We start from the raw sequence: 18,500 nt of genomic DNA, 5'->3' as shown, positions 1-18,500 counted from the left end.
ACTAACCTTACTCATGGAGTTTTAATGAAGCTCACAATTTGCAGCATTGTCCCAGAACTGATAGTGGCCTCTGGTTCTGAGTTGAGTGGAAGGTTTGAATCACAGACTTCAAAGGTTCTGAGGTAAGCTAGGCTGTGTCTTCCTGGACTTGCACCACTGTAGGGACCTCCTAAATGGGTCAGGTGTGTACTACATAAAGGCTGGAACTCAGGAAGCTGTGTGTGGGATGCATACAAGAGCTTTTTAGATTACAAGACTCTCCATCCAATCCAGATAACGATAGGTGTAGGAAACCCAGAAGCATCGGAACAAGATTGAAAGAATTGCCTCCCACAGATGAGAGTATTAAAATCCTAATGGGAAACTGCTGAAGCATTCATAACAAAGTGCCAGAGTTTAAAGCAAGGAAGCACACCTAATACTAGGTACAGAAAGCTGGTTGAAACCTTAAATTAATACCAGTGAGATTTCTGGGGAAAATTTTAGTGTATACCAAAAGGATAGGCAAACAGGAAATGGAGGATGTGTATTTGTCACAGTAAACAAGAAGCTCAAATCCACTGAGATAGAAATTGAAGCTGCGTGCAAGACTGTTTGGGGAAGACTCAGTATCAGGGGTGGGCATATAATAATTTCATCCTGTGAAACATTACTAAATGCCTTTTCTGAAAACTACCTAAAAGAAGATAGCTACAAAACCCACTCATGCTGGAAATATATTGGATCTAATGGCAAAAAACAGACCCGATGGTGCCCGCACTGAAACTTATCAGTGATCATGAAGTGGGTGCAGCAAGAGTGATTACCAAAGCAAAAGACAGACACCATTCATACACACAAGCAAGCACACCTCATGCACGCATGATTGCCAACTCCACCTTGGCCTGGAAGGCATGTATCACTTGAGATGCAGACAATCTGGGGGGGGGGGGGGGGGGGACACAGTATGTTACCGCAGGATGAGGCCGAGGGCCGAGATAAGCATGGGAATGGAGAATGTGTTATAACTCATATCTGTGCAGTTCAGAAGAAATGGTGGTAGTCTACAAAGGAAACTGCTTACAATTCACTCATGTGACCAGTTCCAGAATATTGCTTGATTGTGTGGTACCCGTACCAAACAGGACTAATGGACTTTGATTTACTTTCATTCCAATTGATCCATAGTGAGGTGGTCCTCCAGGATGCAGAACATATCAGAAAAAAAAGCACATGATAAATATTTACAACTGGAACGATTGTCTTGTTGAACGTATACAAAAAAAAGGCAGCACAAATGTTCACAGGTTTGTTTCATCCACAGGAGGGTATCACAGAGATACTGTGGGAATTGAACTCTGAGACAAACTACCCTGAAAGTGTCAAAGTTTCAACAACCAGCTTAAAATCTTGACTCTAGAAATCCACTACTTTCCCCTATGTACTGCTCACAGAGATCTTGAGGATAAGACTAGAATAATTACTGCACATACAGAGGTATTGGAAGAACCCCCAATAACTGGTACAGCAGGACGTACCCTCTGCCATGCAACCTCACCATGTTCTGCAGAGTATAGATGTAGATTTCAGATGGCTGTGATGTTAGTGTCAACCTCAGAGTTCAGATAAACTTAAGTTTCTGAAACCAATGTGTTCCATGGGTAGTATGGTTAAAAGTCAGAAAACAAAAAAGTTACAGCACAAGACTTGGGAGATTGCTGTCAGCAGTAAACACTCAACATATGGTTGGTACATATAACCTTGACTACAATTTGTTACAGTGCCACATATTTAGACAGTTTCTGAATCAAGGTATTCATGAAGCACTGACAGAACTGTCAGTAGAATTTGGGGTCTGCGTTCCCTTTAAATCCATGAAGTAGGTCAAAGGGAGCGACAGACCAACGAAGACCCCAAGGAAAAGATTTTTACAAGCAGTTGAGCAATGGATGCTGAAAGTTATTCCTTGAAACTTTCAGTGTAACTCCAACTGGGCTATTAGCTCTGGGGTGGTCGAGTTTAGACTCCTGACCACCAAATGGAGCCACGTAATATAGATGGAAAAGCTTCTGTGTAATTGTCATAGCACAATTAAGAACATGCTGCTGGCACTTTACTAACAATGACAGTATTCCCACATTCCCCGATGAGTGTCAATGGGACTTTTACAACAGGTTCCAGCTGTCAGTCTCACCACACTGCTGTGTTTAACAGGATTTATCAGGTTTAGTAACGATGGCACTGTGGATCCATAACAGAACTGTAGCATCAGCTCCTGAGTAGGTGCCATGAAGGAATCATGATGGCGAGTCTTTTTCATATGGTTTACCTTTAACTAGTATATGTGCAATAACCATGTGTTGTGTTGACAAAAGCACCAAGCAGTGCTTTAAACCAATATCGTGTTGCCACCTGCTTAATTAGTATCTGTGGATGTTCGTGTGTTGTGCAAAGCCAGTCAAAATAATACATGGCCTATGAAAGAGGAAGCCACTTAGTACAATTTTGCACAGAGCATAATTTAATCATTGCAGACAGTTCAAGGATCATGAAAAGGCTGTATACATGGAGAACTTGCAAAGATAGGAAATTAAGGAGATGGACTTGGATAAGCTAAGAGGACAGGAGGTTGCAGAGTGTTTCAGAAGGAACATTAGGCAACAGAGGAAAGGAATACAGGAGAAGACTGGGTTGCTTTGAGAGATGAAATAGTGAAACAGCGAAGGATCAAATAAGTAAAAAGTAAAGGACTAGTAGAAATTCTTGGATAACATAAGAGACACTGAATTTAACTGATGACAGAAGAAAATACAAAAATGTGCAAGTGAAGCAGACAAAAGAGAATACTAATGTCTAAGAAATGAGATTGACAGGAAGTTCAAATTGGTTAAGCGGGAATGGTTAGAGGACAAATTTAAGGATCTGGAAATGTATTTCTCTAGCGGAAAGATAGAAACCACCTACAGGAAAATTACAGAGGTCTTTGGAGCAGAGAACCAGCTGTATGAATATCATGCACTCAGACAGAAAACCAGTCCCTAGCAAAGAAGGGAAAGCTGAAAGGAGTATATACAGAGGGTCTGTAAAAAGGAGATGAACTTAATGGCAATACTGTAGAAATGGAAGAGGATGATGATGATGATATGGGAGATATGATACGGTGAGAAGAATTTGACAGAACTGAAAGAAAGTAGAAACAAGGCCCTTTGAGTAGACGACATTCCACCATAAGTACTGCAGCCTCGGGATAACCCGCCATGACAAAACTATTCCATCGTGTGAGCAAGATGTATGAGGCAAGTAAAAAACTATCAAAATTCAAGGAGAATGTAATAAATCCAATTCCAAAGGAAATAGATGCTGTCAGGTGTGAATACCGCCAAACCATCAGTTTAATACGTCGTCATTGCAAAATACTTACTTGAATTATTTACAGAAGAAGAATGGGTAAAACTTTTAAAGCAACCTTGGGGAAGATCAGTTTGGATTCCAGAGAAATACAGGAACACGCAAGGGAATACTCACCCTACAACATCTCTTAGAAGATTGGTTAACGAAAGGCAAACCTATGCTTATAGCATTTGTAGATTCCCAGAAAGCTACTGAAAATGTTGACTCCAATACTCTCCTTGAAATACTGATGGCAGCAGGGATAAAATATATGGAGCAAAATGTTATTCACAACTTGTACAGAAAGCAGAAAACAGAGTCAAGGGGCATGACAGGGAAGCAGTGTTTGAGAAAGGAGTGAGACAGGGTTGCAGCCAATTGTCAATGTTACTCAACCTGTACACTGAGCAAACAGTAAAGGAAACCAAAGGGAACATTTACAGTATGAAATAAATTTCAGAGAGAAGAAATAAAAATTCTAGTGTTTGCCAATAACATTTTAATTCTGTCAGAGGCAGCAAAGGACCTGGAAGTGCAACTGAAGGGGTGGACAGTATCCGAAAGGAGGATATAAGATGAACATTAATGAAAACAAAACAAGGGTAATGGAATGCAGTCAAATTAAATCAGGCAATGCCAAGGGAATTTGATTCGAAAATGAGACGAAGTATTAGATGAGCTTTGCCTTTGAGCAGTAAAACAACTGACGATAACTGAAAGAGAATATACGATGTAGACTGACAATGGCAAGAAAAGAGTTTCTGAAGAAGAGAATTTTGTTAACATTGAATGTAGACTTAAGTGTTAGAAAAGTGTTTTCTGAAGGATTTGCCTAGTGTGTAGCCATGTATGGAAGTCTAAGGATACTCACAAATGAAATCATAAAATAACTGCTCACACAGGAGAGCACAAATATTGTCCGGTTCTTATTTTCATGTGAAGAATCATGCTAAGGGACAACATGTGTCTCAGATGTGATGGCGATCACAGCAGCTTCAAGAAATGCAATATTTGCGCAGATGCAAATACAGACGTTCCAGTTATCATAGACAGAGTGAAGAAGGGCTGAAGTCCTTGGGGAATATATAATTTTGAGAATATGGAGCAAAATGAAAGACTAATGAAATATTCATTCTATTTCAAGGTTTCAAGTTGGACATAAACCTTGACAAGTCTGATATATAGTTTCTAGTGTATACGGTTATAGGCAATATACAGATTATAACTACTGATGGCCTGTGTATTATTCAAGAACAGAGCAGTAGTATTTAATTCCATGCAGCCAGTGAACAAGTCTGCTACAGCCTTACAAGAGGTCATGGTCTAATACCATAAAAAGGCAACAGACCAAGCCTTATGCACAACATCTAGCAAAAAGATTAATAATCCTTTAGCCATTTCTTCTGAAATTTTCCTCTACATTTTTGTAGATCTCATTACTTCTTATTTTCAAGCCATCTTTTAGTATGTACTGCACCCATTATTTTTCTAATAATCCATCTTTCCAGTACCTCTTCTCAGTCCGGCTTACAGTTAGTCAGGCATTCACATACGTATAAAAATTCTGGTCAACCATGGTGCTTTAGTGTTTTAGTTTCGTATCTCTTGTCGTAAATTTCTTTGTAAAACCATATGCTCTCCCCATTTAATAACACTCACATCTACCACAAATTTTTCTAGCCCATTGCATGGTATATTTTCTTCCAAGATATTTAAATTTACTTACACTGATTTACTTAGATTTGCTTTTCTATAAAATTTTGTGCATTTTTATATTTTCATGAATGTTATGTTTTCAGCCAAGATGTTGAGACCAGCTAAATTTGCTGTTTCTTCCTGAACATTTGTTTGATAACTGTATCTATCAGATTTTCTGAAAGTATTGCAGAACTGTCTGCAAAAGCCAGGCAGTTTACCTTAACATTTTTACCTTCCTAAAATTATTGGTTCATTTTTTTTATTTTTTAGCTCCAAATTCCAGATAAATACTATTTTTCTATAATGCATTTAATCAGTAAAGGTAATAAACAATCCCACTGTCTAATACCAGTTCTCATTTAAAATGAGATAGATCTCCCATAAATTAACTTCAGATATCGTATTCGTCAAAATTTCATAAATTATGTTTGCTAATCTTGCTTTAGCACCAAATTTTCTAATTATTTTATCTATTGTTCCTCCATCTACCAAATCAAATGCTTTTTGGAACTCAATAAATGATACTACTTCGGGTTTGTTAAATTTGCGGCAAATTATTGATTAAATTACAAATCTGTTCTGGGCAGGACTTTCCCTTTTGAAAACCACTCTCATATTCTTCCAATTGTTTAAAGTTTTTAGAGCTCTGTCCCAGAGAATTTTTGATAATATTTTGTATGCCACTAGCAGAAATGGCACTCCCTTAATCGTTGACTTTTTGTTTATCTCCTTTTTCATGTAGCAGGTGGAGTAATGCTATTTTCCAACTCTTCTGGATTCTTTTCAGTTTTCTAAATGTTCAAGGAGCAGGTTTAAAAACCATTTATAATCTTTGGTTCTGACCTTTTCAATAATTCTGCTGTAATGGAGACTTCACCACTTGCTCTGATGTTTTTGAGTGATTTGATGGCTTCATGAATTTCTTGCTTCATGAGTGGGAACACCCCCCCCCCCCCCCTTCCTCCAGATTTTATGGTACTGCTTGCTGGATATTCGAATTTAACTGTATAACTGGACAGTTTACGAACCTGTCACAAATTTCAGTATTTCACAATTGTCTTTAATCCTATTCTACCTTTCTCATCATTGAAACAAGTAACTGGCACTGGATACCCTTTAAGTACACGTTTAAAACTTTGATAATTTCCAGTAATATTTCTGGTAAAATTTTGTTGTATTTTCATAAGCCAATACATTTCAAACATCCTTTTTATTTTCAGATTAAAGAGGTTTCTTTTCATTTTTGTCTCAACTCTTCAATATGTCTTTTGAACAACCTCATTTTCAAGCTCTTTGTTGTAGTGCTTATTCATGCACTTTGGTCGACCATGTCTTCTTTTTTCTCTTTGTCAGTCCTATGTTCTCTCTATTGCCTTAGTAATTTGTAACTGGAGTTTATGCCAATCTACTTTTTTGTTTCCTCAGTCTCTTCTCTAAATTTTTGTATATTTTCTATTGTAATATCAGCTGTAGTGGAGTTGTTCACAATTACTTTCTTGGCTGTGTTTTCTGTTTTAAATGAGAGAAACCTTATTGTAATCTTAGAGATAATGATCTGAATTAAATCCTCCATTTCTGCTTACTTTGACATTTATGATATCCTTGATATTCCTTTTAGATATGCCTACGTAATACAGTTTAAATTCGTGTTTAGATCTGAAGATAGAAGTTTTAGCTCTTCTTTAAACTACTATTTAACAAATAGAATAAAGATGGAACTGCAAACAGGTCAGGCGGTAAATACTTAAAATGGCATATCCTATAGTGCCAATGGATCCTGTCCACAATGTGACAGTACGACATGAAACCAAAAAAAAAAAAAAACCTAAGTCAGAACAAGTTGAAATGTATCTGCTATAATATATATTCTATTTCAGAGAACATATATCCATCCTCAGCCTGGGACTATTACTAGGTAGAATTAAAAAGGAAATAGAAAACAAGGGAATACAGAAGTGTCCAATTCCAACTGTCTGCTTTGACCCATGACATCACCGATATGGCAGAAAGGATCATTCACAACATTTCCAGTAAAGCACCTACGACATCATTACATAAAAGACAACAAACAAAAATACACATAAAACCAACACACACATCTCTCTCCAAAAATATAATCAAACTAACAGTACCAGCGCGGGAAATTGGGGGTTTTTGGATGGGCACAAACTAAATATAAACACATACAGGCACACACCACGATCCAAAACCACACAAAACAACGATATAAACACCACAAAATTCCCAAGTTCCATTACACCTACAATATCTACAGGAATCTGTCACTTCCCTTCACCTACATAGCTCAAGCACAATTGTCAATAGCACAAAATAAAAACCAACTACTCCAAAAATTAGAATTACACAGCAAACTATTGATACCACAAAACTAACACCTAAAACAACAAAAATTGGAATCTGGCACTTCCCTTGACCTATATAGGTCAACAGCAACTCACAATACCAAAACATGCACAGCTACTATGACATTAGAATCTAACACTTCTCTTGAACAGTGTAGGTCAAGAGCTCACGATACCGAAACACACACACCTACGACGACAAATTGCTATCGGTCACTTCCCATAACCTATGCAGCTCAAATACAACTGACGATACCAAAAAAATTGAAATCTAGTACTTCCCCCTAAGATACGTAAATCAACCACAAGTGCTTATACCAAAACATCAACCACCAACACATGCAGTAAGTAACACCAACCCTACAACACACAAAAACCCCACCGAACATCATAACACCCGAACAATAGACCCAGACCCAAATAGACGACTACTTACCATAAAGTTCAGTGCCGGAAATGTAATTCTTAACTCACTGAAACTAATTTCCGTTGTTCTACAACAGTCATGACCTACAAATGCATCGACAGCCAAATGAACCCAATACACCACCAGAGGACACCACCCACCGCAACATGACATCTACAAACAAAAAACAAACTAAACCCCACACCATCGTGAGGTCACACAACAGAACACCCTTACGTCACGGGTCAAAGCCGATGGGTGGGATCTGACGCCTCCTTTGACCCGAAAACAGCCTTATGAGCGAGCTGTGAGTTACAGCTTGGATTCAATTAACGAGCATTACTGGGATGCTCATCAATTCCTACAATTTTAAGCAAATATTGCTTGTTACATGTTTCTCGCCATACCATTAAGGTAAAACTAGAGAGATCCCTACCACCAGACTTCATCTACCATAATTTGTGACTAACAGGGAAAAGGGGTGGGGGGGGGGGGGGGGGAGGAAGTGACACTGGTACGCAATGTACTCACTGCCATGACTGAACAGAGTGGTAGTCACAAAATTAGCCACCTCAAGGTCACACCCACACCCTGCCATCTGTCAATGCTGTGATTTTTTATTTATCTATTTATTGTTCCTTGGGACCGTATTAAGGAGACGTCTCCATGGTCGTGGAACAAGTCAATACATGAAATTATAACACGATATTAGGAACAGATAAAATGAAATATAAAAAAACATATTCAGGTGACAAGTCTCAAGTTTAAATGAAGAAAATCAACAATGTAACACTGGAATTTGCTTAATTTTTTAGCTCTTCCAGGAGCTCCTCGACAGAATAGAAGGAGTGAGCCATGAGGAAACTCTTCAGTTTAGACTTAAAAGTGTTTGGGCTACTGCTAAGATTTTTGAGTACTTGTGGTAGCTTATTGAAAATGGATGCAGCAGAATACTGCACTCCTTTCTGCACAAGTCAAGGAAGTGCATTCTACATGCAGATTTGATTTCTGCCTAGTATTAACTGAGTGAAAGCTGCTATCTCTTGGGAATAAGCTAATATTGCTAACAACAAACGACATTAAAGAAAATACATACTGTGAGGACAATGTCAAAATTCCCAGACTATTGAATAGGGATCGACAAGAGGTTTTCGAACTTACACCATACATAGCTCGAACAGCCCGTTTTTGAGCCAAAAATACCCTTTTTGAATCAGAAGAATTACCCCAAAAAATAATACCATACGACATAAGCGTATGAAAATATGCGAAGTAGACTACTTTTCGTGTTGAAGTGTCACTTATTTCAGATACTGTTCTAACGGTAAATAAAGCAGCATTTAGCTTCTGAACAAGGTCCTGGACATGGGCTTTCCACAACAGCTTACTATCTATCCGAACGCCTAGGAACTTTTAACTGTTCCGTCTCGCTTATAATATGCCTATTCTGTCTGATCAAAATATCGGTTCTTGTTGAATTGTGAGTTAGAAACTGTAAAAACTGAGTCTTACTGTGATTTAGCGTCAAATTATTTTCCACAAACCACGAACTTATTTCATGAACTACATTATTTGTTACTGTTTCAATATTACACACAAGATCCTTCACTATCAAGCTGGTGTCATCAGCAAACAGAAATATTTTAGAATCACCTGTAATACTAGAAGGCATATCATTTATATAAATAAGAAACAGCAGTGGCCCCAGCACCGACCCTTGGGGAACGCCCCATTTAACAGTGCCCCATTGGGACTGAACATCACTACCACTCTCAATATTGCGGAGAATTACCCTCTGCTTTCTGTTCTTAAAGTAAGAGGCAAACCAATTGTAAGCTACTCCCCTTACTCCATAATGGTCCAACTTCTGCAGTAATATTTTGTGGTCAACGCAGTCAAAAGCCTTCGTTAAATCAAAGAAAACACCTAGCGTTCGCAACCTTTTATTTAATCCATCCAAAACGCCACAGAGAAAAGAGAATATAGCATTTTCAGTTGTTAAACCATTTCTAAAACCAAACTGAAATTTTTGACAGCAAATTATGTGAATTTAAATGCTCCAGTAACCTTGTATATACAACCTTCTCGATAACTTTAGCAAACACCGATGGCATAGAAATAGGTCTAAAATTGTCAACATTATCCCTGTCTCCCTTTTTATAAAGTGGTTTCACTACCGAGTACTTTAATCGGTCGGGGAACCGACCACTCCTGAAGGAAAAGTTACAGATATGGCTGAGAACTGGGCTAACATACATAGAACAATACTTCAGTATTCTGCTAGATACCCCTTTCAAAGAGCATGAGAAAAGTCTTGAGAAAAGAATTATATTTATCGTCTACTGTATCAGCGCTATAAACATCTTGCCACTCTTGTTCCTTTGTAAGGTTTATAAAGGTCTCTACAGCAACTGGATCGGCTTTCCTGAACAGCTGATGACTATATTTAACGCGTGTTGCACCACAAAAATCTTTTAAAGTTAAAATCTGTGCATCATGATCTGAAAGGCCATTCACCTTTTTGCTAACAGAATGCCCTTACAAAAATGTTGTCTATGGTTGTTCTACTGTTCCCTTGCACTATCGTTGGAAAGAATACAGTTTGCATAAGATTATATGAATTAAAGAGGTCTACCAGCATCCTCTTCCTTGCACAATCACTTATACAATTAATATTGAAGTCACCACATATAACTAACTTTTTGTATTTCCTATAAAGTGAACCAAGAACCTCCTCTAGCTTTAACAAAAATGTTGTGAAATCGGAGTCTGGGAATCTATAAATAACAGTTATAAGTTTAGCTCCGTTAAATTTAGCCACACCTGCACAACATTCAAACAACTTTTCAGTGCAGTACTTTGAAACATCAATTGACTCAAATGGGATGCCGTTTTTCAAATACATGGCTACTCCCCACACCGCAAAGAGCTCCTTGAAAAGCTGCCAGCCAATCTGTATCCTGGTAAAGGAAGCCTCTGAATTATCTCTTTATTTAAGAAGTGTTCAGATATACCAATAATTTCAGAGTCAACATCTATAAGCAGTTCACTAACTTTATCTCTAATACCTTGTATATTTTGATGAAATATACTACTTCCCTCATTACTCGGATACCTAAGCATTGTCAAAAGTGATTCCCTTGTTAGAGAGACTTCCCTTAAGCAGGAATATCTATCAGCTGGCTTCAATCTAAAAAAGGTGCAGCTCTAACACCCATTACTGCAGGAATTTTCCCATGAGTGATCCCACCACCCCCACCTATAAGTTTTGCCAACCTCCCCTTCCCATACCTGTTGAGGTGCAGGCCATGTCTAGTGAAACCCATCCTACTGATAGACTCCACCGACACCACTGACATGTGACCCATGCTTTCTGTCATCAGTGCACCCCCAAGTCTCATGTTATTACACCTGACAGCTGTATTAAGATGAGGCCGATCGTGACGCTGAAACAGTTCCACGAAATGCACATTTGTGTTGCCAGTCTGAGTGGCTATCTTTTCCAGGTCACCATCTATGTTATACTCCCCATCCCTACCAATACTATTACCAGCCCCACCCTCAATCGTTATCTGATCCTCTTTAGTAAAATCCCTACATAACCCCCCTATGTTAACAGTCACCTGAGCCAACCCTGCATTAGGCTTCACAATGCTGGTGACCTGATACTCACTCCCCAGCACTTCCTGCAACTGCTGGCCTACACCTCTGCCATGAGAACTACCTAACAGCAGAACCTCCTTCTTCCTCTTCGACTTTGCAACTGTTCTAGGCACAGTAACTACTGAGGTCTGCTGCATACTTCCTACATCTACAGCTACTAGAGATTCCTCTCCACTAGACTGACAGTTGGTCATATCTATTGTAAACACCAATAGTAAAACTATCTGAAAATCTTCTTCTCCTAGCAGATCTCTTGCCAACAGCCAGCTCCCATTCCCCAACCCCCTTCTCCCTCCTCATCCTATCTAGCTCCTCCTGTGCGTTTTTCAACTGCACCTGAAGGGCACAGATCTTACGCTCCTGCTCCTCTATCAACTCACTCTTGCTACATAACCTGCAGTTCCAGGAGAGGATCTCACCAGAATGCCCACTGGCTTCCCCCCAGTGAAAATACTTCGAACAAGTCTCACACCACAATCCACTACTCACGAACCTACGGCAAAGCCCACACTTTTCACTCATGGTAAAATTTTACTTTTTCTAAGTTCCGCTACTACAATAAGAAGATGTTAAAAACCTGACTACAATTATCACAAACTTACTCTACAAGGGAAGTAACTACTATTATTAACAGTATTAATAAACAACAAATGTGAATATAACAAAAGACTAATACAGAAAGAGAATCAAACGTCTAATGACACAGTAACGAAGCTGAAAACAGTTCCCAAAAGGTTCTTCTGAAATTATTTCACCAGAAAACACCAAGAACACCGGTTGAAGACTACTAAAGTTCCTAAATAAACCACTATACACAAACAATAAATCAGTACTTAGCTTTCGATGCGTCGCTACAGCTGCAACTGGTCAACGCGGAATGTAAACACAGGCAAGAGGTTAAGTTGCTCGATACGAAACACAAATATCAGGTCACAACACAAGGCAGAGGTGAATGAAGAAACCACTAATCCGTCACTTATATAGTAAATATTATCACAAAAACCGTTAAAATATGTATCTGAAACCTAAAAATATATGAAAACTTAAGAGAACGATCTCACACGCAGCCACTCACTTATGACGTCACACCTCATGGCTTTGTTGCCGCCTGCACACCATTAATAGTGCCATAGGTCAGCACCAACTGACTTCAGTGTTTCCATGGCATCTTGTGTGGTTTCAGTCTTGGGTGGAATGGTGCACTGATGTGTGTGTGGTAAGGGTGATATGCAGGGGCAAGGACCTACATGTATACTATGGTTGGAATGTGTAAAGGGCAAAAAGCCATTCAAAAACTATCTAAATCTGTTTTGAATTGTCTAGTTTGTAACAATTTGGCCACCAGTGAAGAAGACAAACAATATAAATTCTGTGCAAATTCATAAATGACAACAAAAGGTGTGATGTTTCCACATCATCTTAGGCTATATTAGCACATCACATCTCCAGATACGCAAGTGTTCAGATTCTCCAAGAAAGGGATATAAATGAGAATAAATATCTACAGAATTTGATGATTTCAATAAGGAGCTTGTTTGTAGAACTGTACTTATTACGACACAGGAGAGTGTCCAAGGACTAAAAATATTAATTATTCTGGCTCAAAGACATCTGTCCCTCTTTTCCACTCCCTTGGTTCACTCTTTAGAAAATATGACGGATGACAATTTCTGATGAAATGCAGACTGCAGCAGCAAAAAGTTTTTGTGTCCAGTGTACTTACTGTGTGTTGAGGCCAACAGGCCTTGCAGTGTACTTAGATGAAACACAAAACAGACATGTTGGCCTGAACACTCGTACAGTTACTTTTGTATAACATATCGGCAGTTTGTGTGATGGGTGCAGTGACAGAAGGGTCAGTATGAGAAGGAAATAAATTTTTTTTCCAAGAGGTAGAGAATATGCCAAGTTAAAATCCTGGTAATGGCACACGCAAGTACTCTCACACACTTGTGAACAGAGCCTCTCGCAAACAGAATGAGCTCATCTGTTATATGATACAATGATTATGTTCAAATGTTACCAAAAGTAATTTCACAGTTTCCTGCACAACTATCTCACTGGAAGGGTCTACAAGGTCCAACAGACCACACTGTCATCCCTTATGGTGTATTTTTTTATCTTTGAATACTTATGTTTTCATGATAAAATGTATCACTTACATCATAAACTTTGAAATTGTAAATACATTACTTTGAGTCCAAATATGTCCACAGTTTTGTTTTTCTACAGGTGAAAATTTTTGTTCAAAATTTCATGTAACATTGGAGTTAATTGTTTTTTGTAGCATGCTTTCACATAGCCTTCCCTGGAGTATTCTATCATACAACAGAAGTGTCAGCTGATAACATCTAGCTTCTTTGATCACTTAGAATACCCTCTGTAACCCTAGTAGCTATTATATCTTTACTATATTTTCTGCTAACAACTCAAACTCTGAAAAGCACTTAAATTTCTTTGTTAAATATATTTTAAATAATAACAAACCTCAAGAAGTGAAGACTTTTCTAAGGCACTTGCAATTATGCTTGTGTCCTTTGTTAAATTTGATAGACGTTGGAAGTTCAACATCACTGATAAAGGCACCCATCCATCATCAAGCTTAATTTGCTCCTGGAGGAACCTGTCACGTGGAAGATTGATGTCTCCAAAGTAATACTGAAACAATCAGTTATGTCAATTGAATATGCTGAGCATTGCAATCCTAACAGAACATTACAAAAAATGCAATTTGTTGCACACACATATAGAGACAGGAAATTCAAATATGGGAAAGGCTCTTACCTCGACCTGCCTGATTATTTGTTTCTCCAGCAGTTTTAGATCGCCATTTTTAGGGGGTTCATCTTTGTCTGCTACACTCTCACATGAAACTGCGTCTTTCCCTGCCTCACTTTTGCTTTCGTCAGTCTTTTCATTTTTGCTTTCGTCAGTCTTCTCTTCAGTACCAACTGAAATATCATTCTCTTCAGCCATTATTCCTGAAAGCAGTGAGCATATTGTAGTCAATAGTTTGTTAAACACAAGCAGAACAATTCGATACTGACATCTTCAGGCGCGAATGACGCAAACAAATTAAGAACTCTTCTAGACAATACTAGCAAAAATATTCTTCCGAAATTAGTCATTCTTTAGATGCCTCGCAGACACACACGACAAATTAAATATAAGTGCACCTTAACAAAATTAAAAAGAGTACCACCTATCAGCAACTCTCATAACCTTAATACGATGAGCTACAGTAGGTCTAGTCTTATTAGTCGGTGCCAAATAGTAGACAGCCACCATAAAATAGGCTGCACAAAATTCATAATAATGCAGCTCTACGAGTGTAAAGTTTTAAGATACACATGACCATGATTCCAACGACCTGCCTGACGCACAATAAATTTTGTCAACCATGTATGTCTCATATTCCCCCCTCAATAGGACTCTACAGCAGTGCGATCTCTAGCTTGTTTTCAGCAGATTGTTCAAGTTCCTTACAGGATATATCACGTAATTTTGCAACATATTCCGATGACGTCGTTGATTATACTATAAAAGCACTTTCCTTATACACCATGAGCTCCTCTGTGGAAACAATTATACGTATAATTCTTCTGGGTCAACTACGTTTGAATTGTGAAGTTTGATGAACTTGGTTTCCACACGGGTTGAGGTAAACACTAACCTTTCATGCACACGTGCTTCTAAAGTTATATGATTCTATGCGAAACCCAAATCGTGTGAAAACAGCACATACTATGTAACACTCCACTAATACATTAATTTCACTATAATACTGTTAATTACCAGCTTCTACACTCCACCACCCCAAATTGCATACGCACGCACAATTCCAACAAGCTCCCAACTCCCGCTTAAGCACCAAATCTTCAGACTGGCAAAGACTCTAGGACGAAGATATCCCGTACCACCAAACTACAAATGAATCGATTTTCGGCATTCTGCAGGAAGTCCTAGGTCCACATACAACGATCTGTCTGCGCAAATTCTTGACCGGAGGTATGCATGCAATAAATCGCCACCAATTCGTTCGTTTACACGACGTCCATATAGATTCATCTGAATAACGGCCAAGTCACTCTGGCTGTCACTCAACGTCAAAAATTACACAAAGCATTTCAAATAGCGGTGTTCACACAGGCAATCAACAGAACTTCATGACACATTGTGGTTCTCGGAGAGAACGTTTTGACAACGGTATCGTCTGCAAATATCGGAAGTTAATCATAGCCCGTCGGCACGTGGGAGGAGGCAGCTAAAGAGCAGTCTACACAGGAGATTGCTTACGAAATCACTCCTGTGACCTGCTCTAGAATATTCCTCAGACGTGTGGGACACGAACCAAATAGGACTGAACGGGATATTGAACATATACATAGCAGGGCAGCACAAATGGTCACAGGTTTGTTTCGTCCATGGAAGGGTGTCACAGAGATACTGAACGAACTGAACTGGAAGACTCTTGAAAATAGATGTAAATTATCCCAAGAACGTCTATTAATAGAGATTCAAGAACAATCTTTAAATGATATATTACAGACCCCTAAGTATCGCTCACATAGGAATTGTGTGGTTAAGAGTACAATAATTACTACACGCAAACAATCCTTCCTGTGTTCCATGCGTGAGTGGTATGGGAATAAAACCTAACAACTGGAACAGTGGGATGTACCCTCTGCCATGCATCTCGTGGTGGTTTGCAAAGTATAGATGTAGATGTAAAGTTGGGGAGCATTCAAAATGTAGACGGAATACCCAACATCGCCAGACACAGTGCCATCGGCAAATGGCATGAGCTGGTTAACGTGGTTTTACGCTCTCAGTGCTCTTCAGCTGCAGTCATTGGCGTTATTTGACTCGCAGACAATACAATTTGTTCACGAAGATGGACGCAAGTAGAATTACATTACCTTTGTTAAAACGCACATTTTCTCTCTTAATAATATGCTAGTAATGTAGTTCTATATGTGACATGTGTAAATAAAAACATTAATGTCCATGAATGTATAATAAGATAAAAATCAAAGATACATGCTCACTCAGTAAAATCATCAGTAAAGTCAAAAGTTGACCAAATCGAACAAACTCTGTCCTTACAGAGAATGCACTTATATTTACATAAAATCAAATATTACATAAATTATTTCTATTAACTTCATAAGAAAGTACCATAACCTTTTAGAATACTCGAATGTGAAAAAAATTGCATGTAGTAGGATATGAACCCTCCACCGCACTACCACAGTTCTGTAACATGATGCCTCTACCAACTACACTATGTTGAAACTGCGCTACTAGTGGCCTTGTGTTTTATCTTAGTCTTCTAACTGCTTTAATCGTCAAAACGTTATTTTTAACTGATATTTAATTGTAACAAATCCTAACAAGAATGACATTTTTATGAATCTTCAATGCGTTATTACCTTAAAATGGCTTGTAGTGCACTCATAACACACCAGTTATAAATATCTAAATACGAAAATCGTTCAACCAGCGATATGACGATTCCCCTCATTTTATTACAAGAAAACAACATTCTATTACAACATTCAATGTGCTGGTGCTTAGAAACAGCAAAGATTCGTAGGTTGTAATGTACAACGAAAAACCCACTGAATATGGGCTTCTACTGAACATGGCAAATAAAGTGTGGCGTCTTAGTTTCTGCTTATGATATAGGGAGCGTCCTTGTATCCCATTGGTTCTACATTTCATGGCTCGTTGACGAAGTGGCACCTGAATGTGAAACTCTAGGACGTGATATCACGAACCTGGCAGAGCACCATGTTGAGATTAGTTATTTTGTCATATTTGCTGTTGGCTTAAGACCAGGCCATACTGGCTATCATGTCACCATCACATCAGAGTGTATTCAACTTGTATCACGTCACGTCATTTCAAGCCCAGGACGAAACGTGAAGGTGAGGTTGTGAGTTACCATCCATGATACAAAATGTCAGTGTATATTATCAGAATTGAGGAATTAACAGCGATAACGTTTCTTAATGTCCAAAGTAAACTTCATAAGCAATGTTCTTTATCAGTTTTGTATGGTAAAATATGCAGAAGTGAAACAATATTTCAAATCAGCGATACTTATTTGTTACCGAAAATATATACAAACAAACACATCGAACACTATATAATGGGAATTAAGGCAAATTGACACTGGCTATCACACAATGTCATATCACAGCATGACAAAACATTCCACAACATATCTGGAATGGCGGCATCAACGAGTTTAAATTTAATTTTAACACGATGGGCGATATTCATCAACATGGATACTCTGCAAATCACAGTGTCTGGCAGGGGGTTCATCAAACAATCTTCACAATAATTCTCTTCTCTTCCACTCTCAAACAGTGTGTAGGAAAAACGAACATCTATATCTTTCTGTGTGAGCTCTGATTTCCCTAATTTTATTATGATGATCGTTTCTCCCTATGTGGGTCGGCGTCAACAAAATATTTTCGCATTCAGAGGAGAAAGTTGGCGATTGAAATGTCACGAGAAGATTCCGCAGCAACGAAAAACGCCTTTGTTTTAATAGTGTTGTGGCAGGCTGGTGTTAAAGTGTTCGCTAGCACTGAGTGAAGCAAGCTGCAGATTAATGTACAGCGACCTCAGTATAGCGTTCGTTCACTATCCATTGCTCTGCATTCATAGGTAGTATGTAGACGATGTTAAAAGGAGCGTTGAAGAAAACAGTCATCCATACTTACAATTGCATAGTCCACATAACTCAGGTAAAAAAATTAACCTGTAAGTCTCTAGTAATAACGGGCAAAAGTGGATGCTTCCTTCCTTCATTGAAAATGTCCGATTCTCATTACTAATGTTTTTTATTGTCTTTTAGTTACAGCGTCAACAAGCCCACATTTACGTCGATAGCACATCTATTAGTAGTTCATGCAGCTTATATCACACGCAAGACAGCCAGAAATGTATTAAGTCCAACCCGGAATATTACGAGATTAATAGAGTCA

The 18,500-nt window shown here is 38.5% G+C and overlaps 1 protein-coding gene across 2 annotated transcripts in view; it reads right to left on the bottom strand.

The window, feature by feature from the left end:
- The window catches only part of LOC126484316 (la protein homolog), a 56,791-nt gene extending 41,379 nt beyond the window's left edge, over positions 1–15,412 (bottom strand). Inside the window, exons 1-3 of one of the 2 annotated variants that reach the window (XM_050107754.1) lie at positions 15,295–15,412; positions 14,284–14,480; positions 13,987–14,157 (exon numbers count right to left, since the gene is read on the bottom strand). In XM_050107754.1, the coding sequence (XP_049963711.1) occupies positions 13,987–14,157; positions 14,284–14,475 (363 nt within the window). In that variant the 5' untranslated portion in view covers positions 14,476–14,480; positions 15,295–15,412. Of the gene's footprint in view, positions 1–13,986; positions 14,158–14,283; positions 14,481–15,172; positions 15,195–15,294 lie in introns of those variants that run through there. The other variant, XM_050107753.1, reaches the window with a different exon arrangement.
- Between the last annotated feature and the right edge of the window lie 3,088 nt (positions 15,413–18,500).

The sequence above is a fragment of the Schistocerca serialis genome, chromosome 6 (genome assembly GCF_023864345.2).
Source record: "Schistocerca serialis cubense isolate TAMUIC-IGC-003099 chromosome 6, iqSchSeri2.2, whole genome shotgun sequence".
Lineage (NCBI taxonomy): Eukaryota > Metazoa > Arthropoda > Insecta > Orthoptera > Acrididae > Schistocerca > Schistocerca serialis.
The sequence above is the reverse complement of the archived record's forward strand: the minus strand, read 5'-3'. Positions and strand labels throughout refer to the sequence as shown.